This window comes from Glandiceps talaboti, chromosome 8 (genome assembly GCF_964340395.1).
Source record: "Glandiceps talaboti chromosome 8, keGlaTala1.1, whole genome shotgun sequence".
NCBI lineage: Eukaryota > Metazoa > Hemichordata > Enteropneusta > Spengelidae > Glandiceps > Glandiceps talaboti.
The window spans coordinates 24,293,150-24,321,120 of NC_135556.1; the positions used below are offsets into that span (position 1 = coordinate 24,293,150).

Here is a 27,971-nt window from a genome sequence, read left to right on the forward strand (position 1 = left end):
CAGTCCTATATATATACTAGTAGTCCGGTGAATTGCCTAGAGATTCCCTGGATTTGGAAGGATTTCTGAGATGAAGTAACACTTGGGGTGGTGTTGTATCCTACACTGATAACATACAGTGGACAAAGCGTCACACCAAGGCCAGAGTAGGGACCTTTTGAAAACAAGAAACTTCAGACGAGGGCCAACTTTTTTTCGTCAAGTGCATGGTGGTCAAACTAGCTATGGAAAGTCAACTCGGACGTCCCAAGAACATATCAATGTCGTAGACTTTCATGATATCTAAACTGGCTAGCTTTGCTAACCTGAAAGTTTGCCAAGATGCTTGGAATGACAGCCATGAAGAACGAACTTGATCGGTCGTTGAGAGTCCTGAGACGATCTCGGGTAGGTGACAACATCGTGTTTCTACGTAGAACTCGATGGTGTATGTACAGTGTATCTGTGTGTGGCACTCGCCTCCATGGTATTGAATGTATCAAGTGACATGCTTGTAGAAGTTGTTATTGCTTTCAACAATATCTCTAACAAGATTTCACATTCCATAGAGTTTTAATAAGACATGTACATATGATATCGTGAAATGTTAAAGAGTGATTTCCTCTGTTAACAGGGGAGATGTAAACAGTGGCGTTGCAGTGTATATTTGATTTGACATGAAATAATGTAATTAAACTATTTTATCTAAAGTCAAAAATAACGTACAGAAACAACAAAAACAAAACTATTGAAAAAACAAAAACAAAACTAATAGATATAAATTTATATAAAACACTAAACTACAGTATTGAATACAAAGGTAATCTATATTATAAAATGTATGAGGCAGAGAGAAGGACGTGGAACTACATCATGTACATTTTGTATGCAAAGTAGATTTATACTGGGTAGTGATTTGTAGAACAGTGTCCCCATCTATTCACACTTCCATCAATATATTTATAATTGAAATATTTTATTTCTATGGGGGATTTTAATTATCAAATATAAAAATAGTTTTAAAAAAATATACATGCATTGATATCAATAAAAACTAAATTACCAGTAGTTGCTAATATGAATTAAACAAAAAAATATTGACACTATTGACTAAATTACAGTATCATGAAACATATAACTGCTGTTTGATTGAAATGTGTATGTGAAATTTGTTTGATTTTGGAATGCAGATGTATTCTTAGCTATTGTTTCATCACTAGTGACACAAACTCAGATATTTTTTTCTTGTATTTTCTCTTTTTAAAAGTATCATTAAAAAAAACTTGTTCACAAAGTAAGTGCAATCATATACCCTCTACCAACAGGGTTTATGGTGCAATAGAGACAGACACATGAAAGTCAGCTAGCAAGATGTAGTGACATTTGTCAATTATCCACTTGTCAATAATTGTACAGTAATCTCCATATTGGAGTTTATACAGTCAACTGCAATCAAAGGTCATCCAATTGTCTCTGTCTTTGAAGATTTGATAAAATCAACAGTATAACTTGGCAAAATTTCAATACACATGCATAGACCCTACATTTCATATATGTTTTCCAATGGATTATAGAGCATGAAACTTTCTAAGCCAGATAAATCCAGTTTGTATAGCATTGTCCTAGTTCATGCATCCACACCGATGGTATGGAACATGACTTACTTTCTTCCTGCATTATACATATTTTTAAAGTAGGATATAGACATTTGCCTAATCTGACAAGGATGATGACCAAGTGTTGTCATATTTCGGTCACTGTGAGTTGCGCTAGACCAAGGACTTTGTCTTGAGTTTGCTACATTGTATTTCATGAATAATTGGTTTGGATAGCTGTTTGTGATAGCTAGACCACGACTTAAATCTCTGAGCTAGATTAGAGTTGAGCCAATCTGGTATACAATTACACTAGATTAGAGTCTAGGTTACTAATACTAGTAGATTAGAGTTGAGCCAATTTTAACCTGTTGTAAGTACTGGTATACCATTACACTGGTGTGGAGTTGTGTGCACTTTATCACTTCATACAATTTGAATTATAGTTCGGCTCAATTTCACACTTGGTGGATTTTAGCCTGGATGAATACATTGATGTGAAATCAACTATAACAGAGTCAAATAAGTTCTGAAGTAGGTATATTTCACACATCTGTATAAACATAATAAATCATGAAGACTTCATTACCTGTAACATAGACCCTGCACCAACTGGAGGGTCTGTGCCTGTAACTATTATAACAGTATGCTAATTTGTTGAGAGAAATTTAGTATAAAGCCTGAACAGTTCCCTCTATTGTCAATTCGTACAGCCTCTTCTCAGAACAACTGGGACTGACGAAAACATGTCATTAACATTTGTACAGCCTTTCACTGAGATTCTATCTATAACATATGATATTATCAGAAAATACAACCCATGACACCAAAGTAAAGCATTTTCTGTATGTACCACAATTGTTTATAGCATTCATATTGAGTGTAAAAGTATACTGTTTCATTTGCTAATTGACCACATCAGAAAGGCCACATGCTAGGCTTGTAATTAAACCAATTAAAACAGTATACTTTTACACTTGATATGAATGCTATAAATGAGTGTAACACATAGAGAAAGTGTGTTACTTCAGTGTTACTAGTTGTACATGTCTAACCAAAGTATTGTCAAGAGGAATGTCACCCACTGAAGAAGGATTCAATCCTCTGTATTAATTGGGGTTTTATAGGAATGATGTGACATACATTAGTAAATAATCTAATTGTTGAATTACAGGTATAATCATATCCCAAAGTGCATTGACTCTCTCTAAATTTACATATATGAAAATATCAACAAAATATAATTGATAATTACATGTTACCCATAATCTATAGTTGACAATGTATTCATTGACTTCACTACATATAAGTACTTGTCTATTGTTCCTATCACCAGCTTAGAGATGTTGCTGTAATCTGAAAAAGATTATGTTCATGTCTATCTGTAAGTTACCCATTTCAATCATAGTTATGTGTTTTCTCAAGAGCAACAATAGCATTATCTTAGAGAAACACACTAACTGTATGTTAATTAACTTTTATTGGGTCAAAAAACTTAAAAGGAACAATTAGCTACTTCATAAAGGCAAAAAAAAAATTTATAAAAAAATTATTAAGTACAATTGTAATTCAGTTAGTTGAAATTGTGTGTACAGCAGAAACTAAATTAGTGAGTACTAAAACTTTTATGCATACATCTGTGTGGCAGAGATCAGTACTCTCTGTTCCACTGTTTATTTGGATTACAATTTTCATTTGTTTGTTGTCCATTTGCCCTGGCAATTATCAGAGGTAATATCTGATTGATTGATTATCTTAAGTTAATCCCATGTTATATACTGGTACAAAGTGTTAGTCCATGGTGTGTCAGCATCAAAGATTCTATTGGCTAGGATAATGGGGGTCGTAAGTCATCACCCTGGGTCAGAGGTCATGTCAGGTGTTTGTTACATGTAATGGAATAAAATATCTGAAAATTTTTCATTGTTTACCCATAATATTTGTTTATGTATTTAATAAAGTTTACTGTTTAGGAACCCCACTAAAATGAGACAGGATCTGGTAAATTGTGTATAGATTTCTGAAAGTTTAAGTTATACACGGGTACCATATGATATTTGATGATCAAGTTTGGAAGATAACGAAGGGTTAATGGACAGTGGAATGATGAGGGGTATACAGCTCGGATAGATCATGGGTGTACTACTGTACAAAAACACTAACCTGAACACTTGACATATTGTCCATTGTACAGTTGTGTACATGATTCACCAAAATTATCAAATGTGGTGTATAAGTTAACATTCCCCTTTTAGCTATTTTTGAACATATAGGAGTAACTTGAATGCAGCCATAAGTAGATATGATTAACAGTACTGACATTGTGCTGCGATACAAGCTTTTAAAACTCTATACATTTGAGAGAGGGTAGGTTTGCACAGTCATACATATAAACACATTAATACAAACTGAATATATGTACTTGTACTAAGAGATTGAGAATTTTTGCCAAAAGAATACTAGGAATGAGATTATCTTAAATGTAGTTCTTTCATTTCATGAAATTATATTTAATTTGTAAAATATTCAGTTCATAACAGTTAGATAAATCCTTTTAATCACCACAATATGTATATATGACAGTCGCCATGTTGTTGGAATGAAGGTGTGGCTACAAGATGTCTGATCCTAACAATAGAACACCTGCATACAAAGCTCCGTTTATCTACGCCTGATTGGTTTGTTTAATGACGGTTCTTATTTGTAGGCTTCTTCAACTTTACATTTTAGTACATGTCAGGTTTTCTTCTGTTGATCACATCATTATGTGTTTAGTGTTTATTTACTATGTAGTTATGCCAAATATATATACAGACAGTCAATATTAGCACATCGTTGGGAATGAAATAATCATATTTGGGTTGTCAGTCCAGGTTACCATGGCACCCAAAAACACTGCATTAGATTTAGACAGATATGGGTATTTGTAAGATTCCCCTTCCCCCCATCAACCCCCACCCCATTAACTGTTAATGACAAAGAGGTTATTACTAAACTTGATCTGCAGTTATTTGAAATTCAAAAATAATGTCGTAATGTATTATATGCATAGCTCTGCTTAGTTCAGATACAGGATTTCTAGTTCAGATACAGGATTTCTCTCTCCCCAATGGCATGATATAGAGTACAGAATTCAACCGTGATTCCTTTATAAAAAATGTAGGAAGTTCTTTGAATACAAATTTATAAATTTTGTTATAATGCAAGTAATGGTACAAAGACTTGAGAAAGTGAGTCTTGATATGACAATCATGACATTGCATATAATGTGAAGTAACTAAGGCTTGACACTTTTTATACACTTGGTAACCATGGTTTGTCACAATGTTAAAAATAGATTATGATAACTCATTCTGTACATGACATACAGGAACTTTATCAGGAGGAGTATCAGATGATAACACTATCTTTCTTGGCTAATGTATCATGTTTGTAATTTAATTATGTATGTTTGTGTGTGTGTGTGTGTGTGTGTGTGTGTGTGTGTGTGTGTGTTTGTTTCTTTGTTTCTTTGTTTGTTTGTTTTTGTGTGAGTTGATTATACATACATACAATTGTAAAAAAAATTTCATGCCAATACATCATGTTTGTAATTTATTTATATATGTTTGGTTTGTTTGTTTGTATTTATTTCAGCTGATGAGACATGCAGAGTTTAAACACATGATTGACATGATAGACCGTTATCGTCATGACAGCGGTTTGGCTGGACTAGTCAGAAAGGACCATCAACAACTAGAACAACTCTCACAAGATGGACAGTTCTTTAGAATATTGGCTAGGATGTTAACTGAAGTTACCACGTAAGTATATAAGCATATGTATAACACATCCTAAGAAGAATCATTCACTCCTAGAACAAAAAAAAACAAAAACAAAAAATGAAACTATATAAAAGAAAGAGCGGTAAAATAAAGTATTTCAGTTGTATTCCTACATCAGATTTTAATCAGATTGTTGTATAACTTTGTAGTTCTAAGCTTGGCCCAGCAATCAGACATGTTTTGTCATAGTGCACTGCATGAAAGGGAAAAATGGCCAGACAAAAATGTAGCCAAACATATGGTTGGAAATTTTAACATATTTGAGTTGACTACATGTTCTAAGTTCACACCCTCACTGGTGATATCAACATTTTCATTGCAAACAGAGTCCATGCTTTCAAAGAAATCATGACAAGAGGTACAAAGTTCCTGTTTCTGCTATGTATATACACGACCATATGTATGATTCCCTGGCACGATGTATCAGTTGAAGGAGTATACCCATTGATTTAAGGATGGTAATGTTACATCTCAGTGTTTCAGTTCTAGGATAACATGAATATCAACTGTCAACCATAGGTGCTGGTAATGTTGATTTATCCAATAACTCCTATAGGCCGACAAAAAATGTTGAACTTCCCTAAACTGCCAAAGTTTTTTTGCTTTTAACATCATAACAACCCAGTAAATGTCAAAATAGTAGGGAGAAGGGGTTGTTGTTCCAAAATGAGCCATTTTGGGTCAGAGGGCATTGACTTGGTCAGCCCTTTGGCAAAATATATAAATAAGTCAAATCGTATTATCTTCCAAAGATCAGCAACTTTGGTAGGGCGAGAAACTACCCTCAGGTCATGTAAATGTGAATGTAGTATAGTAGGGTACCTATGAGACTCTAAGATGTTTTAATCTAATAAGGTTTTCAGTATCTCAGTTTGAAGTGAGTGGTTACCTATCCCCAAAAGACATCCTAGATTCCTGTCAGTTATAATGAGTTATTCATTCTCAACCCAGAGCATTATTTTTATGCTAAAAGTTATGAAATATTGTACTCTTCATGGTGCTTCTAATTCTCAGACAGTACCGTGTAAAGATCTCAAGGCCTGTGGTTTCACAACAATTGAGTAATTCTGCTGGGCTGGAGTAGATCTCGAATTATTCATAGAACCATTATCTGTCAGCGTCATACTCTTCTGAAGTGCATTCTATCATCCTTTTCTTCAATTACTAAAGATAAAATTGAAGCAAACTTGTAAAGTACCTATTGAGGTGCAAATTAAATCCCTCAAAAAAGGTACTAGACATGTTAAGAAGCTAATAACTTAACAATAGAAAATAAATTTATAGCAGGGATTATCACTAACAGAGGGACAAATGTTACATTGGTGTAATAGATAGTGTGTTGACTGTCTGGTTGGCATAGCAACAGTACAGAAAGTTGAACTCTACACCTTACATTGACTGCAATGTCAAATAAAAAAGTATATTAAAAAGAATGTATATGCTGTGTGCAAGGTTAGCAATAAGTGATGCCATAAAACACACTTTGGGTCTGTGTGTATGTATGTATGTCTAAACATAAAATGTTCCATGTGGTGTACAACTTTGTTGACAGATACTAGAGCTGTCTAACTACATTTAGATTAATTGCATTTTGTTGTTGTACAATGAGCCCTGGTCTTGAAGTTTTGACAAATAGTTTGGTACAAAGCAAGTCACTTGGGCTGAGTTTAGTGAATAAATGTCACTTTATTTGTTTGTTAAGTTTCCATTTTTATTTAACCTATTCAGCCTAGTGACTTTTTTTTTTACCGAATTCATTTAGTGCAGAAAGTTGTACTTAATAATATTGCATTTGACTTTGTTAGAGGCAAGCAGCACAAAATTTGGAATTAACCTAGTCTGGTAATCAATAACATGTGAATCCACAAGACATTATTACATACATTAATTGTTAACAGAGTTCATTTCAGCCTGGGATATTACAGGCTGTTAAAAGTGAGAGTCCATTCAAATTGTGATTTTTACAAGTTGTATCTTGTAAAGTTAGTAGATATTACATTGATCAATATCCTGTATGTATTGTATATTACAGAACCAAGGGAACAATGAAGCAACGAGATGATCTCAAAAAAGTCTATAAATGGTACATGGCCAATAGAAGTGGACTCCATTGTTTACCCGTAAGTTAGACAAGAAAAAAAACTTTTCACCTATGCCGACATCTACTTATTGAAAACTTGACAAAAGAAATTCTGGTTTCCTCTGGGGGAAATTGTGATGATATAACCATGTTGTTATTCTATAAACAAAGTTGAGATTTACAACAATACCATAGACACAGTGACAATCAATGCATTGTGTACAATCTATCATTGTGTTCCTTCTACTTTGTATGGTTTATTTGTATAGTGCTTGAGTTGTATGTGATATGTCTGTACTGTTGCAGTGAAGTGTTGTATTTTGTCCAACTTTGTACAATGTTTTACCTGTTGCTTTTACTTACCTGTGGCAGTCTTGACACAAAAAGAGATTGTATTCCACCATGTCGAAGCAAAGTTGAATGCATTCAAACAAAAGATATGTGATTTATACCCTGGTCATTCTACATCAGTGGTTCTACTGTGTTCAAAATATTCAAAATTGTTTTTATTTTGCATAAACTCCACTTGTGCAAGTATAATTATAATATTCCCCAATATTTTCTTCATTCAGCCAGAAACTACAAGGTGACCTATGGGTTTTGTCACTACTCTTCTTTGCCTCAAAGTAACAAGATCCCATTAGCCCGTCAGCCATATTTTCCTTGGCTGAATGAAGGAAAAATTTAGGGAACAATATCTAATCATGGAAGTTGTGGGTTATACTTCCATGATCTAATTGTACACTGGAAGACAGAAAGGACTAATACAGATATAGTCCTAGAATATAATTAAATTGAAATTCACTCAAGTCACATAAATAAACAACTTCTGTACTTGATGTAAAAGCCACTAAATAGTGTTAAAAAAATATATCATCTAAAAGTAAACTTCAAATACTTCATATACTCCATACTTTCCACATGAATACAATGGTCATAGGCTGCCTATACACACTCTGCAGTACTTAATTTGCACTTCCTCAAAAAAAACTTTAGTGGGTACAGCTACTGAACTTGACGATTCATGAATCCTGGAAATAGTGAGAGAGAAAATAAGTAAAATATACAGTTTCTTAATACATATTTTATGATGAACTGATGGGAAAGTCAACTACTCGAATGTGTTTTGTAAGGTAAACTCTAGACTAGTTATTCATATACAATCATCTAATATTATATCATAGCGTTTTGGTCAAAGTATGCGTCAGATGGATTCCCAGACCGTCCTGAGATTTGCTCCCGATGTTATCGCCCATTATTCATCACCAAGGAGACCAAAGAAGAAAGAAAGAAATGAAAATGTAGTGAAAAAAGAGGACGTTGAAACGGCCATCCAGAAAGTACCAGAGGAGAAAACTGAAAGTGAGAAGGAGAAAGAAATATTGAATGAAAGTCCAACTCCACAGTTAACCAGGACTACAGGTCTGAAACGACCAATGACAGCGCCACCAACGCTATCTAGTAGAAAGGTGAGTAAGGTGGAAATAAATAAAGATTACATGTAGTAACCTTGCAGTGTTCTTGGTAGTTTGCAAGGATGATGGCTGACATGTTTATATACTGTTACACATCTATCACTTAGGATCAGCCATTTCTATACATGTGAAACTATTATAATGAATTGTCATTCAAAGATTACAAAAGCTCAAAGATGATAGTACACTTTTGAAGCACTGTAGAAACCTGCCAAGCATGGCTCAATAGAACACTTTTGAAGCACTGCAGAAATGTGCTAAGCATGGCAACACTGCTAAGTTGTAGCGATGATGTTAGAACTGTACTTTCTTTACAATGGGGAAAAGATTTCCATGAAAGTGTTCAGCTAAACAACTCAGACATTTTTAATTATGTGATACCTGCTTATCATTCACATGCCCATCAGACAAGACCTGTGATATTAACATGTAAATGCAGTTAAAACTTTGATAGTCAATTGTTATTGCATACAAAAATCCTTATAGATAAAATAAATTTCAAATCAATGTCATCATTCAGTTTCTTTCAGAAAATTTTCAACTCAAGTAGTTTGATAGGAAAATCCCAACACAAGTAAATACTGACAAAATTTATAATATAGAACTATAATAAATAAATTATACCAACTGAGAAAACCCTGATAATATTTGGCGAAAAAAAGAACCTGCTAAGTGTTACATAAAAAGTTTATAAAAAAACAGAAGAATTTCATCCTAAAAGAGCTGAGTGTTGCAATAAGTAATCATGATTCTTTGATTTTTTTACAGACGTCTTTCGGACAAATGAAGGGAGAAAACTTTGTAGAGTCTAGTTTTACAGGACAATTTGTGACAAAGAATATGGTGTTGAAGCAGAAAAGACCAGCTAGTGCTGCTGGTGTAATACGTATGAGTACACCAGATGTGTCACCATACAGTCATGAGCAGGTAATAGAAAATACTATCAGTGTATCACATGCATAATGACAAAAATGTTAATAAGCAGTTCTACACTACCAGGAGTTCTAAATAACGTTTTGTTGCCTAGTGATAAAGCCAGCAAACAGCTAATTTGGGAAAGCCTGTCACAACTTGAACGGGGAAAACGTTACTCACAAGTAGTTAGAACCCATAGTCATGCAACTACAATTATCTATTACTATGTTTTACCAACCAGATGAATATTTTCAAGGATAAAACAATAAGTACTGTTCCAGTTCAAGAAGTCACTAAAAATATACATGATGGAGAGTAGAGATCGTTATAAGACTTATTTTTTATAACTTTTTATAAACGATAACTCAGAACAGAGGTGATTTTAAATGTTGGTAAAGAGTGCTTTCCTAAAGGATGAAAACTACTGAAAGAAAATATATATGAACATGTGAGGGCGCTGTTTCATGTCAACTTCATGGACTAGAAGAATTTGTTGTGTCCATGTTTATGAGATTACACAGAAAGAGCTGGTGTTAGCATTACAGGGCTAAATCATTTGTTGTTTTATGACTATACATCAGAGCAAATACACAAATTTGTGATTCTAATGAATTTATAGACTTGATAATGGTCTGGTACCTGGACAAAAACTAGTCAGAATTTTGAAAACTTTTTGAGTTGAGTTTTGTTGAGAGCGTTATTTTTAGTTTCATTTAAAGCATCCACTTAGGGTGTATTACAAAGATGTATCATCAACTGATTTCATTGTGTTTTGTCTTGACAGTTTGTTGACATAAAAACAAAATTGAAGCAAGGTAAATCACCACGTCCTGATACAGCATCCTCCATAGCATCTTCTGTGTCCATAAGAATGTCATCCGTTGATGAGATACCTCTGAGAAGTCCAAAAAGACCTCCAGTTATACCAAAGGGAATGACAGTAGCCCAAGTTATCAATCCTACAGCTCAGATTACATTTGAAGATGATAATTATGATGCAACCGGCTCTAATCCTGATAGTCGATCATCATCTCCAGTCAAAATGTTACATATTAGTGTTCCTACAGGTAGGTTATAGTTACAATCTGAATGTTGCGGTGGAAAGCAATTGACAAATGGAGCACTAACTCTCATTGTTATTAATGGAAGGCTAACTCTCACTGGCAAATGATCACTAAACCTCATTGGCAAGTGCATGATGGGAAACTCTTGACATTGGCTTAATTTCATTTTCAAATGAAAGACTTATAACTCTTATTGGCAAATGGAAGGCAAAGTGTACTTTTCAAAATGAAGGCTAACTCTCATTGGCAAATGAAACGTTATTGAACTTTCACTTGTAAATGGACTGACTCTACTTGCCAATTAAGACACCTGGGCTGACAATAATATGTAAATGGAGTCCAATATTGATAGACAAATGAATTACACAAAATCAAAGTAACTTTTGACTGTAAAATTGAACTTGACCACTTTGCTCAAACTAACAAAGATGGATGCTATGACTAAATTTACTTTAAAATTGTGCATAGCTTACAATATGACATTTATATCTTAGATGATGCTAAAGACACAAGCAGTGGTGCTAAGAGTCCAAGTAAAGACCAGAAATCAGCCAATCTGAAGGCATGGGAGGAGTATAAACAGAAACAGAGCTATGGACAAGATTTCATTGGACGACTCAAGTTTTATGGTAGAAGTGGTACACCTCATGGTATAAGGTACAGTTCTCATGAAGATGCAGACAGACCAGAACTATACACAGAGGATATCATAGCTAATTATGCTGAATTGTCAGAGGAAAGCTTCTCTAAAGGTAGGGTTACCATAGTGATCCACATCTTGTTTACCAAGATATCTGATATTACACAGTCAAGTGAATTTTAGGGTTTCACATCATGTGACCTCTCTGCTCTGATTGTCAACTAACTTAGGGATGATAGCACAATGTCACACAAGCTCATTAAGTGAACTTCGGTCATTTAGAGGGGAGGAGGTCTGGCATCTATGCAATTGGTGAACTTCATTTTTGCACTTTTAACCAAATTTCAATGGAAAATTTTCACTCCTTCAATGATAACAGTTGTTGTATTTACTACTGAAATGTTGATAAATTGACAAGAATGTACTTCTAATGTGAGAGATATGGTGCTGGGTTTCTGGTAGTATTTTAATGTGTTTACAAACATACATCGATCATAACGGTGTGACTGCTACAATTTTCATCATAGTTTACATCATATATAAACGTTTGATGTCTAACTTGTGAATGTTCGTTTAGGGGGAGGGGTTTTTGACTAAACGAATGATGTTCGTTTGTTGAGCTTGTGCGACATTCTGCGATCATCCCTTATAATTCAGCTGGTTGAGTCTGATGTATATTCTGTTTCGTGGTTTTAAATTTTCATTCTATGAATATTAGCAGATTTTGTGATATTAACTCATACTTGACATATACTACAATTATAAAAAGAAAAAAAGTCACAAAATTGTTTTGTTTTGATGGAGGGCTTGTTAAGAAAATTGTATGAGTTTTTCCAGTGAGTAATTTTATACACATACTTTTTTTATCTGTTTGATTTATACTCACTAGCCACTGATGAAGACAATGATAGAATCACATATCATTCACTGGAAAACTTTTACAAAGAAACAGAGAAGTATTGTATGGATCCAAGTCAGAAAACCCAGATAGCACCTGTCAGAGTTCACTCAAGGTCATCTGTAGCCAGTGAACCTGTCACTGTCTATGTACCAGAGGAACTAGCTCAAGATGTCAGAATTAAGTAAGTTATTGTTAGAGATGAATAAGGGGAGTTACCAGGTGTTGGAGACCACCTCCCCTCCCAATGGTTTGGGCAGCAGACTGCTATATGTGGACCCTCTCATTGATGAGGTCACCTCCCCTCATTTGTGGGGGGAACTCCAAAGTGCAGTGTTTACCTCCCATTGATGGGGTCACCTCCCCTCATTGTGGGGTGAACACCTAACTGCAGTGCTTACATCCCGGCATTGGTGGAATCACCTGACCAAAGTATACTAAGGCAAGAGGGATAGATGCATGGTTTAAGGTGAATTCTTGAATTTCAGTGGAAGGCTTTGTTTGTATGTGCATGGTTAATAAGGAATATACATACTTTCATCTGTTCTGCAATTTATACCAATTTGATAATATATATGTCTTGCTTTTCTTGACTTCTCACCCTTTATTTGTAGTGTACCCAAACCAAACATCACTTTAATATAATTTGATCTAATTATTTGTACCTCTTTAAATTATTTTATTCCCCCCACGTAGATATGAGGACACAAGACCAAGGTTTGTTTTCTGTTGCGTTTTCCCATCACTTAATTAGACTAATCTAATCAAATCTAATCTAATCTAATCTAAACAGTTTGTTTCATTGCTTCTTATTTGCTAACAGTTTTGTTTGTTCCTATGCATTGCCTAGTTCATTAGTGCTAAGAGCTTATAAAAGTTGATATTTTGACTGCTTATTTCAATTCCTGTTCAAAGGATATGAAATAATTTTCATTTTCAAAAATTTGCTGGAAGTTGTAAAATGCTACAGGGACATTTGTAGAACAGTGGCTACGTGATAATACAAATCATGATTATGTTAGGGGATCTATTCCTATCTTTATACTTAACCTCAACCTAACCTAACTCCCTAGATTGATATTGTATAGTCAATTCACTGTTCTACAAGCTGGACCCATATGAGTAATATACATTTCATATGCAGACCTCATGCTCTGTGTACTTTATCTATATACAGTCAGTGTTGCGTTGATAAGCTTCATGGCTGACAATATGGTACTGCTGTTGCATAGCAAACCATCATTGTCTGTCATAGACATATCTCTTCCTGACTCTGTTCATGTAATACAACAAACAAGATGCATCTTTTAGCATAAAGTTATTGCACACCTTTGGTTTTACTCAGTAAAGTACCAGTGGTGAGATGTAAATGACAGTCATTCACTGATCCATGAGTCATGACAGGATTGGTGACCATGACAGATCATACCGCCACCTAGTGGTGAGATGTAACTGACAAACAGTCCAGACAGGATTGGTGACCATTTCAGATCATACTGCCACCTAGTGGTGAGATGTAACTGACAAACAGTCCCGACAGGATTGGTGATCATATCAGATCATACTGCCACCTAGTGGTGAGATGTAACTGACAAACAGTCCTTACATGATTAGTCTCGATACTCAGACTCTCATAGTTGTGGGCACTTGCCTATTGGCTTACACTTCCCAGAGAGGCTAGGGAAATAGCTAACAAAATTTATGTGATTTTCACTTTCCGTTAAGATGAATGCAACACTGAGTGCAATCCCAGGCAATCATGTGTCACATGTTTGACAATCTAGAGCAACAGATACCTGGTCATTTCAACAAAAGTTTATAAACTCAATGTATGGCCTTATTCACATGATTCATGCACCCTAACTGAAAGTGGAGGTCACATAAATTTTCTCTACTATTTCCCAAGACAGTTTGGGGTGGTGGGCATTAAAGGGGAATGCCACTCCAGGAAATGAAGTCATTTTCATAAACTATGGGTTCTGGAGAGTCATTTCATGATTTTAGATCACCTACAATTATTTGTGATTTCAGAAAAACCTCATGTTGATCTTGTGCCTTTATAGGGTACCATTACTTTGGTGTGAGGCATTGCATCATGGGAGTCAGCAGAAATAATATATTCAAGCTGCACCCTGAATATTCTTGAATGATTTTTGTGATAGTGGAAACCAAGATTAAGTTAGGGAGTCCCTTACCTCTACTGATAGTGGAAACCAAGATTAAGTTAGTGAGCCCATTACCTCTAATGACGGTGGAAACCAAGTTTAAGTTAGGGAGCCCATTGCCTCTGCTGAGTGGAAACCAAAATTAAGTTAAGGACTCTTACCCTCTACTAACTCTTTATTTTGAATACTAAAAGATGCGCATCTATTGTGTAGTCAGTCCACTGTTGTGTTCATTCTTACTTGCCCTAGGAACAAAAACATCACATTGGCCAACAATAATTATTTATTAATTGACTTCATGTTTAGAAATGTATAATTCTTTGTTGTTGACAGAAGTGCAACAGAAGAGCAGAGAAAACATCCAAATGTTAAATTTGATGCAATAGTTGGATTGACAGATATGGTCAAAGAAACCATGGAATACGACAAAGAAAAGGTAGGGTTTACAATTTTCACTTTACATAGTTGTCTTATAGTCAGAATTCTGTCAGGGATTTAATTTTGGAGATTTTGGAGTTTTTATAAAGATATAAAGATAAGTTTCCAGTGTGATTTTTGTCATTCAGTTTAAAACAAAATTTATGACTTGTGATTTAAGCTACTTCAAATTTCAGCTTTTAAATTACAGTCTTGTCTCTGAATGCTACAAATTGAATTTTATTGAGAAAGAAAATTGCATAAGTAAGATAAATATTCATCCAAAGGGTACAGTATCCTATGTTTATAAAGTGAAGAATGTCAATCCTGCTAATTTAATCTCATGAGTTTCACCTTCAAAGTTATGCTTCAGTATAAAAGAAACTATCTAATTGTGCAAGTGCCCATTGAACGAGAATTCTAAAAATGCTTCTAAATTTAATTTTTGTATGTTTACTTACAGTTGTCACCTGATCCCAAGTTTGGACATCACCAGCCAGCCATTGCAGTATCAAGACGACCTAGCACTGCTCCAGACAGAGTTATGAGTACTCCTGTACCACCTAATAGTGATAGACCTTCATCAGCCAGGTAATGCCTATGATAAAGACAAGTCACATTTGATGGGTTAGATGAAAAGTAGCCAAACTCATAACATCATAGAAAGTAAGGTTTTCACTGCAGCTATGGGCCAAACTAACTACATGAAAATATCACACAAACATGGTATACTTGGGTTGCTATGGATACCTACATGTTCCATTGTAAAGTTCATACTTTGGAGATGCAGAATTTGAAATGAATGATTCTGATTCGCTTAAGTCTGGTGTAAAACCTTCTAAAAATGTTTGTTTGAAATATGAATAATTTGATGTTAAATAAATTGTAATTCTGTCATTTGATAGTGATAGTTATTTTAGTAATGGTGTTATAAACCCATTACCTTGTGATATCTTTGAATCTTTGTACATGAATATTGACAATGGAACATTTCATGTCTAAAGTTTTACATCTGATGCTGTTAACATCCATCTTTGTACTGTAAAGTACAACACATAGAACAAAGAACACAGTAATATTGAAATTCTTGATTCTTTTTACCCAACATGTTTGGATGTTGAGTTTAATTCTCAGTACCTGCAATGGATTTTTACCATCTAGGCATGTCACAAAGATAGCAATCATTAGATTTCTTGGACGACACCAAGACTTCCACTCCACATGCTTCACATGCATTACAATATATTAAAGCACCTGAAAATAAGTGAACCTTCTTGTTCTTATTTGACCCTCTAGCATGAGGGAGAATGTTCTTGCATTTACTGAGAATAAGTCAACCTTATTCTTCTATTTAGACCCCTAGCATGGGGTAAAATGTTAATACGGGTACTGAGAATTATAGATCTGTATTATTCTGGGTTTTTTGTTTATCTGCACAACACTACACTATATGGTTGGGTAATGGCACAACAGTACATGGGGATAGCTACTTGCATGACATTACACTATATGGTTGGGTAATGGCACAAAAGTACATGCGGATAGCTACTTGCATGACATTACTCTACATGGTTGGGTAATTGCATGATGTTATGATGTGTGGAATGCTAATTGCATGACAGTATGCCAAGTGGATGGCTTAATTGCATGATGTCACACAGTAGGGATGAGTAATTGCATGAAAACTATTATCCCATCTAACTAATGCATGTGTTTGATCAGGTTTTCAGGGGTTGTTTCTCTGTCTTTTAGCACTATGGTGGTCAGGAGAGCAGTCTCTGTTTACAAACAAAAATTGCTTCCAAAAGATGTGTACTTACTAATCTCATTAGCTATTTCCTGATGCATTTTATATACTCTAAAAAGAGTTTGGCATCCAGCTCTTACATTTGCAAAAAATGGCATATAATACATTGATAAATCATAATTTTCCATTTTATGGAGAAATTTAAAAGAGATGTTTGATGTGCAGAATGCACTCCTGACAATATTGATGTCGAAAGCAGATAAACTTTTTTACTAAGGCTTGTTGTGTGTTTAACTCTTCTGGGTATAAAACCTATGTGTGAACGTTGATATAGATAATACAGTAAAAGTAATCAACTTGATTAACTGTTGATTTACATATAGATTAGTCTATGTACATGGGTGTGTAAAACCATAGAGCTTGATGTATCTTAGTCTGTTTTATGTAAAAACAAAAGCAAAGTACTGTTCACTATAACTTTGAATTCTACAACTTTGTATTCAAAATGTTTGACAATTTGTTGATTTTCAAAATAAATGTGACTTTCATCAGTAAAATGGATTAATAATGTAACAAATCAATTTAATATGATTGAAAAATAAGTGATTCTTTAATAATGACTGTTATTACAAATTGTGAAATTGTTTGTTTGAAAAAAAACTCAGTTTCTCAGTTGCTCACTAGTTGACCACTGTGTGAGGGTGCCCTGTTATGACATACCTTGCAGGCTACTCATTGAACTTGCATACTGTTGCATATTATGAAGTTGAGACCACCCATGTAGATACACTTTCTATGTTTGTTTGTTTGTACTGTCAATCTCTGGACTGTTTCTGACTTTCTCTACAGATTTGGACATGAGTTTCAGTGTCCACGCTCACTGGTTCTCACTACCAACACAATACACTTCTCTTCAATTCACTGTGACTCTAAACATGGCTGTCGCCCTTTTACAAAGTATACCCATGTGTATGTATATAACCAGGTGTTTCCATGACAACAGTGTGGATGGTGTTTCTATAACAAGATAGTGTTGATATTTTGTGTGTGAATTCAGCACAAGCTAACATGTGTTGTATCATTAACATATAACATACATTGTGAAATTTATACACCATGGTTGTTACCATGTTTCATCTGCTCATCACCACTTGATTGATATACCATGGTTGTTGCCATGGTTACATCCATCCATCATTTTAAAATTGACATACCATGGTTGTTGGTTTCACCTGTCAATCATCTTCTCACTAATCATGTAACATTATTGTTTTGCATGCAATCCTAAAGGCCATTTTTTCGCAGGAGAGCACACAGTGCGACATAGTAAGTGTGTAGTTTTGGTATAATAGTGGGTGTGCTGCGCACTGTAAAACAATATTATAATGCTGTAAATATTCTTCCAACAGACAGGCAATAAATTAACGTTTTCTTCTGTAACTATATCACGATGTTTTGTGTTGCTGTACTTGTCACGGTAAAGGCCCAATCTCAAGCTTCAAGTGAAGGGGGGTCGGGGGTAGGGGCTGTCATCAGTTGGCTGTTGTTCAGCTAGCTGGGGGGGGGGGGGGGTATTGCCAAGATAAGTACAGTACATAGGCATTCCACTGTTGTAAAAACTGTAAATAGTTATTTTCCTTATAATTGTGATATATTGATAACATTTATATCAGTATTTAGTATCACATATTCTACTAGCCCAGACATCATCAACTTTTGAACCTATCAAATTCAGAAAGTTGATCATGTCATCTCAAGAGAAGTTACATACTGCAAATATTAAATGTAGTATCAAAAGTACTGATGTCTGGGCTCTCAACTATGTTAGATTGCACATTCTTTAGCTGTAGTAGTAAAATGTAGTTTAAAAACAATTTTAGAATACCATAGTGTAGACAATTTATATCACAAAATGATATGTAGAATAGCTGTTCAAATCATTATTACAGAACAAAGTATTGCCATCTGGGTTTGACTGTTTTGTTAAAGTACAGACTCTACACGTGTAGGGTCTATAGTTAAAATCAAAGTATCGCCATCTGTAGTCGACTGTTTTGTTAAAGTCAAAGTATCGCCAACTATGTTTTTATTTATTAAAAATAAAGTCAAAAAAGCATCCCATTCTATAGTTTATGTACTTTGCTTACAAAAATGATTTGATATTTTGCTGAAAACTGTAGTCATTCATTTTAATTCAGATGTTTTTTCACTAAAGCTTTGATATTCATGTACTAATAATTTGGTTTTATTTATAATCAAAGTTTTATAAAGAAAATATCCTGATAACAATAAACAGTAGGCCGAGGTGACTTGTACAAATTGTTAATTGGTCAAAAGAAGTTTTTTTTTTCACTTTCATTTCATTTCAACAATGCCCAATAATAAGTAGTAAGGTTAAAATAATGCATGCAATATACTGGGATAGACTGGATACAAGATGGTAAATTAATGATTGCTATTTGTTAGTATGTATACAGAAAAGATACTGTACTTTATACAAACTAGACTTATCTTTTGGGATTGTAAGTAATTATTCTCTGTCTTTACAAGTTCTGAAGTAATAATAATATTGTTTTTTGTTTAGTACATATATCTACAATACAACTACACATATTACAAAACATTAGATACATATTTTCTCCAAAAAACGTATAACAACATACATATTTTGTTGTGACAGTATTTCATAAAGGTTTTTGAAAGATGTTGAATATAGTTTTAGCTATCATAGTTTAGGGTGTTTTATTTAAAATAATAATGTAAATATATATGTACACACACACACACACACACATGCAAAGTTCACAAAACTGAGCAGACTACACTACATATCACATGCAAGTATAGAAATAACTATTTTCTGTATCTGTGTTGTAGTTCTATTGCCAGCTCTGAAAGCAGTTCAAGAAATCAAAGAGGAGAACCTGTTGTACTGCTACCAGACAAAACAGACTACACTATGCATATGAGGAAAGAAGTTCAAAGTCCAAAAGAAGCAAATCTGGGGCATTACATCAATGTTAGTGGTAAAGTCAAACCTGATACCACTAGATATAGGTATGTACTGTAGGTGTTAACATATGTTGTAACAAAAATAAATGAATGTTCATGGACTCTGGTTCATAATTTAGTAAGGAAAATTTCTACTCACAGTCAAAAATATTCTTGGAAGGAAATCCAAAATTTTTTCCAACATCTTGTCAGCATCGTCAGTGGTTGCCACATGTCTCCCCCTGATAATGCTGACCAAAAGTCAGTGAAAATTTGAGATTTCCAAAAATGTTTTTGACTTTTGACTTTTTTGTAATTCTTTTGAAATCTACATTACTAAATGTTGTAACAAATTATACAGACAGTTTTTCAGGAAACTGTAAGACCACTGCCCCTTGGTACATTGGTGATTTATCTGTATATTCATGACATGGAGGTTTTTATCTAGTTATGCAATCTCCCTGTCTGATAGTTCAGTCATGAATACTGGAGACTCCTTTATCCTGAATTCAACATGCAATTATAACTGATTTCATCTATTCTAATATATATAAGTGGTTTATTTACCCAAGCGTATAAAATGATTACAAAATAATGGTTACATAAAACAAAAGAGAGAGAAGAGTAAATGGGGAGTCAAGAAATAGCTCACAGTTAGTCTAGCCTGACCCCAGCATTGTACATTGCGAATGAAAACAATAAGAGGGTTCAGTCATTAAGGGGACTGAAAACATAACAAGGGGACTGAAAACATAACTGGGAGAAGAAAATATATCACACATACATATACACATACATATACATATACATATACATGTACACACAAAAAATCTATGCATGTTTCCTTTACATAGTTTCACGATTTTACTCTGGATTGACTTGAAAAAGAAATTGATTTGTTTACCTTCCCTTTCTTAGAGGGTAATAGCCCTATATGTTTCTATTGGAATATGTTAACAAAAAATATAAATTGAAACATGGTGAAGTTTAAGAAACATGTAACACCAAGACACAATTTCAGAAACAAATTTTACTTCTTGTATTCAGAGAGTTAACTTGTGAGTAAACATCTCCACTGCATAATGACATATTGCTTAGTTGACTGAAAGGATGTTGTTACCTTTATAATAACTATAACTAACTATAACCCTTGGGGTAACTTACTAACTTTTCATTTACAGTATCAAGCCCCCACATGGTCATAATTTGATGTCATCATGCGATTTATTGACCAATTCGAAAGTTACTTTCAGTCTCTTTACTCTCTCAATAAATCAATAGTCCATACAATTCTGACATTACAGCCAGACTTTTGGTTGTTAGGACAGTGGGTGGGTGTATGAATGGAGTCCATACAGTCATGGCATTACAGCCAGACTATTGGTTGTTAGGACAGTGGGCAGGTGTATGAATGGAGTCCATACAGTCCTGGCATTACAGCCAGACTATTGGTTGTTAGGACAGTGGGTGGGTGTATGAATGGAGTCCATACAATTCTGACATTACAGCCAGACAGTTGGTTGTTAGGACAGTGGGCAGGTGTATAAATGGAGTCCATACAGTCCTGGCATTACAGCCAGACTATTGGTTGTTCGGACAGTGGGTGGGTGTATGAATTTGTACTACAATACCAAGAGACTCTAAGCTGTGTATGACCACTTACTCACAATGGAAATGTCTTTGCCATAAATTTTTTTATTTCTTGCTAAAACTAGACATTTTTTGCACTTTGTCAATTATATTTCTTGCGAGTTTGACAAGCAGTAATTTGATTGATTGTTTGTGTTTGTTTGTTTGTTTGTTTGTTTGCTGCAACTCTTGCTCTGTTTCTAGGTGGTCAGATGATGGTTTTGGTAATTTCACATACAAGAAGGTGCTCAGGTAACAATGACACTCACAGGCACTCTTACCAAGTCAAACTATCTCACATATTTTGAAGTGATTATACGTCCCACCTCAAGAAAACTCCCACTATGTTTCTTTGTTATACAGACAAGAAGGAAGTGTCAGTACAATGACCCTTGACATGGTATGATAGTCAGAAATAGATACTGAGATAAACTAATCTAAATCTGTATTAATATCATTTGATATCACTCACACTCCATGATCATAAACCTTCAGCCCTCGATCTCCATACATCAATGGTAGAACACACTCTCCCATAACTTTTGCACAATTGCCAAGAAACATCAAGGTGAAACTTTTTTTCATCATTGTTCTAGTTGTGGTCCAGTGTTGCCTCATGGGAGTCAGCAGGCATGTATATGTATCAGATGAACAATGAATATTCATATTCTCTAAGAGATAGTTCTTTGCATCCTTTGCGTATTCTGACTTACAGAATTGATATTAACATAGTGAACTATACTAACTTACTACACGTAGTACTAGGATTCTAAACGCCCTCAGTGGTGGAACTTAGTAACACCCAAGTACTACTAGTATATGAAATCTAGTGTGAGTTTGCAAGGACCAGGATTGAATGATAGAATCATACAAAATATGTGAGATTTGTTTGACTTTTACCGGTATTAAGAGATGTGTAAAGTGCCTCTGGATCTCTGTCTAGGTTCACAGCACATGTACATAGCAGTATTGACCCATCACAGTGTGTTGCTAACAAAGTACTAGGGGATCTCAATTGATTTGTATCATGGTGCTAGGGGGTATTCTTTGGACATGAAGATATGAAATGGTTATTATTTCAAATGATGCTAGGGGATACTTTTGTGATTTTTGTACTGGCAATTATGATTTTCAAACAAACACTGTCAGAAAAACAAAAAAAATATTTAAAAATTTAACTTTATTAGGACCTTGTCGTCAACTATCAGTACCCAATTTTCAACACCATGCTACAGATCTACCCCTCAAACTTGCTTGACTTTTGCACAGATTCACTGAAGTGATTTTCTCATAGTTACTATAAGTAAAGTTCTATGCGTGACAGCTTTTTAATCCCTTCATTATCACATGCCATGATGTTTAGTTTTCATAAGAATTGTGTAAATTTGATTCAGAAATCCGACATTTGTGAACTGGTATTCATTAGTTGAAATTATAGGCACAGTGAAGCAAAAATTATGTTGCTTTGGTACAAAAGTGATGGTGAGGGGATTAACCTTTGTCTATCACACTAACTTCACAATGTGTGTTCACAATGTGTGTGTGCTGCTTGCATTGCTTATTAATTCCTGGTCTAATAGCACCTACAGTACCTCAGAATATAACAAGCAGTATCGAATCCCAGTCACATCTCTGGCATTTTTGTGCACATTCCCTGTAAGACATTACTGTAGTGTGGTACAAGTTTGCTGTGTCTGCACATTTTGTTTTTATAATGCATGATGCAACCATATCAATGCAGTTTATATACAACATTGTAGCTCTGAAAATCTACATACAGTGAGGGGGAAAATATTCTTTAATTTGCATATGATTTGCATAAAATGGGTCCAATATAGAATGGTACAGTTATGCAATCTCATGCTTACTGTAATGCATGTATGATCTTGATGGCACAGGAATGCTCATAAATCATGAAAACAATATATAAATTTGGAGATTTAAAAGAGCTTTTACAGCTAGTCTAAAATGTAATGTTTAGTAAGCATTACAGGGTAGGAAAAGCTTCCATTGCAGGAAAGATGCAAGCTGGGTATTTTAACTTTTCATTTCAGCAGGATGTAAGGTATCATATTTTGTAGTATATTATATAAAAAGATAAATATACTAATATTCCCATACCACAGTCCCCAAAATCCAAGGAACACAAATAAATGTTTCTATCCAATTTTGTCTAGTTTTTCCAAGCTCAAACTTTGACTACTTTGTGAAGATTATGCATATTGTTAAATTACCACAATACCTATTTGGTTTGATCTGGTTCTATCCAGTTCTAAGCACTGTCTGCAGTTTCAGTAGACTGAATGCTTATATCAATCCAGTTTGATCCAGTTTGATCTAGTTTTCCAGACCATGAATGCATTTGTAAAGTAGACCATAGACCCCCTCCACCAACATGGGTGTTAGGTTATGAGTAGACCTAACATTCTTGCACAGTTATTTCATTTTGTAACCTTCAGTAGTAGCACTGTGGTATGAGGAATACTGTACGTACAGTTCACAAGAGGAAAACAAAGATGCCATTTTGATAGTATTATATTTTCATTATGTTTCAGACGACCTGAGTCAGCCCGTAAAACTCTACGAACTGCAGGGTCAATGTCTGGTAACATCAGACCAGCTACATCTATGCAAACACCACGGGAAAGATGGAATGCAGACAAGGTAATGAAATCAAATCATAGATAATGGAGCTTCCATTGTCCATGATTTAAAACCCAATCTTTACGTACAGTTGCACTGTGTAGAATTGTTTCTTAATAACGTCATAGTAGCCAAGATTTTTATTGGATAAAGACATACTTATATTGAGTCTTACTAGCTGCACTAATCAAAGGTGCTGTAGGAATAGGTTCCATGTATGTGTCCTTGTCTCTGTTTGTCCTTTGATGTTTGCTGTCTGTTGATTTTAACAGGAGAGTGACCAGAACGAAAGAATCAACCAGGCAGCTAGTCACATAACCACAGAGGTTGACAGTGAAGCTGTTGCAAGGATGGTTCTTATTAATCATCTAGGGTCTGAACAAACTAGGAGATCAAGGTGAGATGTTATAGATTATCAAGGGTCTGAATAAACCTGTAACTACTAAAAAAAACATATGATCTAAAATGGTGTATACTGTTTTGAATTTTAAATTATCTGAATTGTTTATTAATTCCTCTTGGTTCCAATGTTCCAAGGTTGAATATTAGTTGTCTTTCTTCCGGCGTGAGTAGATTGCTGAAGTCAGTCAGTGATATCAGTGAACTGAGTGCTCAAACAAGTGATGATTTCTTTTTTACTCTTGTGTTGTCTTATCTTTTAGGGGACGTATGGGTATCCACCGGATTGGTGGCAGTGTACCTCTAGATGCTGTAAGTATAAATTAGTATACTACTCATTACAAACATGTAACATTTCAGAGTTCAAACCAACCAACATTTCAACTGAAGGATGGACTACATCAAAGGATGTCACATGACAGTCATGTGATGACATTACATGGTCTTGGTGAAACTGGCTCAGAGTGTCACATACTGTGAAATGGTCTATGTGGAAGTAAAACATCGAGTTATTCAAATTTGTCAGTTCCTAATGCTGGAATATTTAGCTTCGAAGATAAAGAAGGTCAAATTAACACAAAACAATGTATTTGTATCAACAGGAACTTCCCAAACTTCCACAAACTCTACAGTTTGTGTCTTTCACTGGACCAGCTAGAATACAAGGTAGGGTTACATTCTTGACATCAATTATATTATATCTGTATTTAAATTGACTAATAAACTTTACTTTGAACAGGTGTTCAACATGTATAGTGTTTAATATGTAAATATTAAGATTTGAATGCTATCAGGACCAGGTATATCTGACTTTATCCAATAAAAGGTAACTGTTACTTTGACATTGAAGCATCCTCCAGGAACACTCATATTACCATGGAGATCAAGAAGTAGATTGTGGTTAGCAGCAAAATTTTTTAACTTGACTGCTACAGACAAAATTTGTTTTCTAATAGAGAAGACGTTAAATTTGTAGGTGACTAATGCACTGTACAATATCTTACCAACAATTCTCTGTTTGGTTACACTGTTTGGAGATTTATTTGATAACTTTCCTCAATAAGCATATTTCTGACAAATGTCCACTTACAAATCAAAATGAAAGTTCTAAATGTTGTATAAAAATTCAATAACTAAATTAAGCACATACTTTGAATAAAGTACAAAGTGTCAACATCAGAACGTGGATGTACGGAACTGTTACAAACAGGTCAAGTAAAGAACTGGATTGGATTGATAACACTTGGCACAGGATGTTAAAACAGCAGAGACTTGTATTACACACCTTGGTTTGATAAGAACAGTTTTATGGCCTCTTTATGTGTACATGAAATGCCAGGGGAACTGAAAATTTGTGTGCGAACATGAGCTGTGTCCATAAAACTGTTCTTACCGGATGATGGAATGTAATACAAGTCTCTATACTTCCAACATGCTGTGCCAAGTGTTATTAATCCAATTCAGTTATTTACTTTCCCTGTTTGGAATATCTTTGGTGAAGTGATAACAGGTGCATATATTTTCCTTAGTTTCCCAAGTTGCAAATATTTTGGCAAATTCATAAAATTTCCATCTTCTACAATAAATCATTGATAGCTAAACCAATGAATATAGGTATTCAGACGCTCGTGATTTGCAATTCACAAATGTAAAAAATATTCACAACGCACTATACACCAGTGAGACTTGTCTGACAGCACAAATCAGAGAGAATTGTGGGTAAATATTATACTGTGTAATATCTTATATGTGATGGATATATTTGTCATTATTCTGTTCTGTGTTTATTTCAGTGAAAGGCCAGCCAGATACTGGGTAAGTACGAATAATCATTACTTCCAATGAAAGGTTGTTTATAAACTCAAACTGAAAAGATGTTAAAACTGTAAGTGGGACATCTCTGAAAATATTTTGCATACTACATGCATAGGCTCTAGTAGATGAAATGAGAGGAAGAAAAGTATGCATCGTATTTCTTAAAGTGTTAGAATTAGGTGTATGGTGTGTCATAGTATTTAAACCAAATATGGTAGCATAGAATTCTCAAATTCCACACTAACACAAAATTATTGATCATGGAGTACCAGGGTAATATGTGAAAAATTGTACTCTTCTTTTCCAATAGACGTCTTCCAGAAGCGCCCCCACAGTCTCCAAAAGAGAATAATAGTGATGCTGATAGTGTGTCATCTAGTCGAGACATATCACTTGATAGTCGCATGATGTCAGGTCGAAGTTCACCAGCTTTTAATCTTGATGAGACACCACGATTTGAAGACACTCCTCGCACAGAAGTACAAGATGGGAAGGTGACACCAATAGCAGAGTTTAGGTTGAAAGGTCAAGCTATCCTCCCTACAAATGTGAAGGGACAACAAGTGGGTGATTTGAGATACTCTGGACCAAGGAGTGCTGTAGGAAATAGAAATATTGACACACCAAGCGATGCCAAAACTATTGATGAAAACATCCAAATTGTGTGGGATACTAATAATGCTGAAACCACGAGAGACATGGAAAATGAACGGGAAGAGGAAAACGTAGGTGAAAGTGCAAGTGAAGAAGTCAACCAAGTACAACATGATGAACATGTTGATGGAAAGTATGATGAACATTCTAATGATGTCACAGATGAGAACAAAGATAAAGATGACACTACAGATGATATAGATAGTGAGAAAACAAAGAGACAAGACAATAAAGATGAAGTACCTTGTGAGACAAGTGAGGAAAAACCAGAGCCATGTGATGGTACAAATGGTGTAGATATTGAGAAATCAGCAACTCAGGTTACTGACGGCCATGGAAGGGGAGAATTGTCAGAAAATCAAGGTGATAAAGATGATACAATTGCAGAGAAACACAAGGAACAAGAAACCGGTAGTGAGATGTTAGCAACACAAGGTGCTAAAGATAATATCACTGAGAAACGGGAAACAGGTGGTGAGGGATCAGGAACTCAAGATGGAACAGATGATACAGTTGCTGAGCAACAAAAAGAAGAAGAAGAAGAAGAAAATGAAGAAGAAAAGGTCAAAGAGGGTCAAGACAATGAAAATCTTGATGTGAACAACTCTGAGAAAGATGTACAACCAACAGATAATGATGACAAAGCAGAATCAATGCGTGAACAACAAAAAGACAATGTTGAGTGTGAAAGCAGTAATACAGAACAAGAGAACAATAAGGAAACCGTAGAGAATCAGAAAGAGACTGTAGAAGGTAGTTGTTGTAGCTAGGGTTTGGTTTATCCCATATCAGTGCACGTTGTTCACTTCATCTACTTCTAACCAGCATGTTTGTTATACTAACTAATTGCCTTCCTGTGTGTTTGTTATATTACAGTACTTTTAGACATCATCAATTTACATATCACAAACCGTCCAAAACATGAACTTCCGTCCAATTTTTCTGTTGTTGTGTTTTACTTAGTTTTAAGTAGTTACACTTGTGTTTGTAAATAACAGTTTAACTTGCATGCATTAATTTGTTGAGAATAATGTTAATATG

The 27,971-nt window shown here is 34.7% G+C and overlaps 1 protein-coding gene across 2 annotated transcripts; it reads left to right on the forward strand.

The window, feature by feature from the left end:
• Positions 1–17: 17 nt before the first annotated feature.
• LOC144438804 (uncharacterized) lies at positions 18–27,934 on the forward strand. Of its 2 annotated transcripts, XM_078127980.1 has the most exons (18): positions 18–387; positions 5,211–5,377; positions 7,431–7,518; positions 8,663–8,947; positions 9,722–9,880; positions 10,653–10,935; positions 11,427–11,684; positions 12,462–12,654; positions 13,167–13,187; positions 14,969–15,071; positions 15,516–15,643; positions 19,677–19,856; positions 23,975–24,083; positions 24,335–24,459; positions 24,725–24,773; positions 25,064–25,127; positions 26,255–26,276; positions 26,587–27,934. In XM_078127980.1, exons 1-18 carry the CDS (start codon positions 322–324, stop codon positions 27,698–27,700), a joined length of 3,414 nt encoding a protein of 1,137 aa, XP_077984106.1. In that variant the 5' UTR covers positions 18–321; the 3' UTR covers positions 27,701–27,934. The 2 variants fall into 2 exon arrangements, with proteins under 2 accessions (XP_077984106.1, XP_077984107.1); XM_078127981.1 differs by lacking the exon at positions 13,167–13,187.
• The last annotated feature ends 37 nt before the right edge of the window (positions 27,935–27,971 follow it).

Coding starts and splice junctions, on each gene's coding strand:
- LOC144438804 (XM_078127980.1), top strand. CDS start 322: ATGCTTGGAATGACAGCCATGAAGAACGAACTTGATCGGTCGTTGAGA. Junction 13,188..14,968: donor TATGAGGACACAAGACCAAG/GTTTGTTTTCTG, acceptor TGTTGTTGACAG/AAGTGCAACAGAAGAGCAGA. Junction 19,857..23,974: donor CCTGATACCACTAGATATAG/GTATGTACTGTA, acceptor ATTATGTTTCAG/ACGACCTGAGTCAGCCCGTA.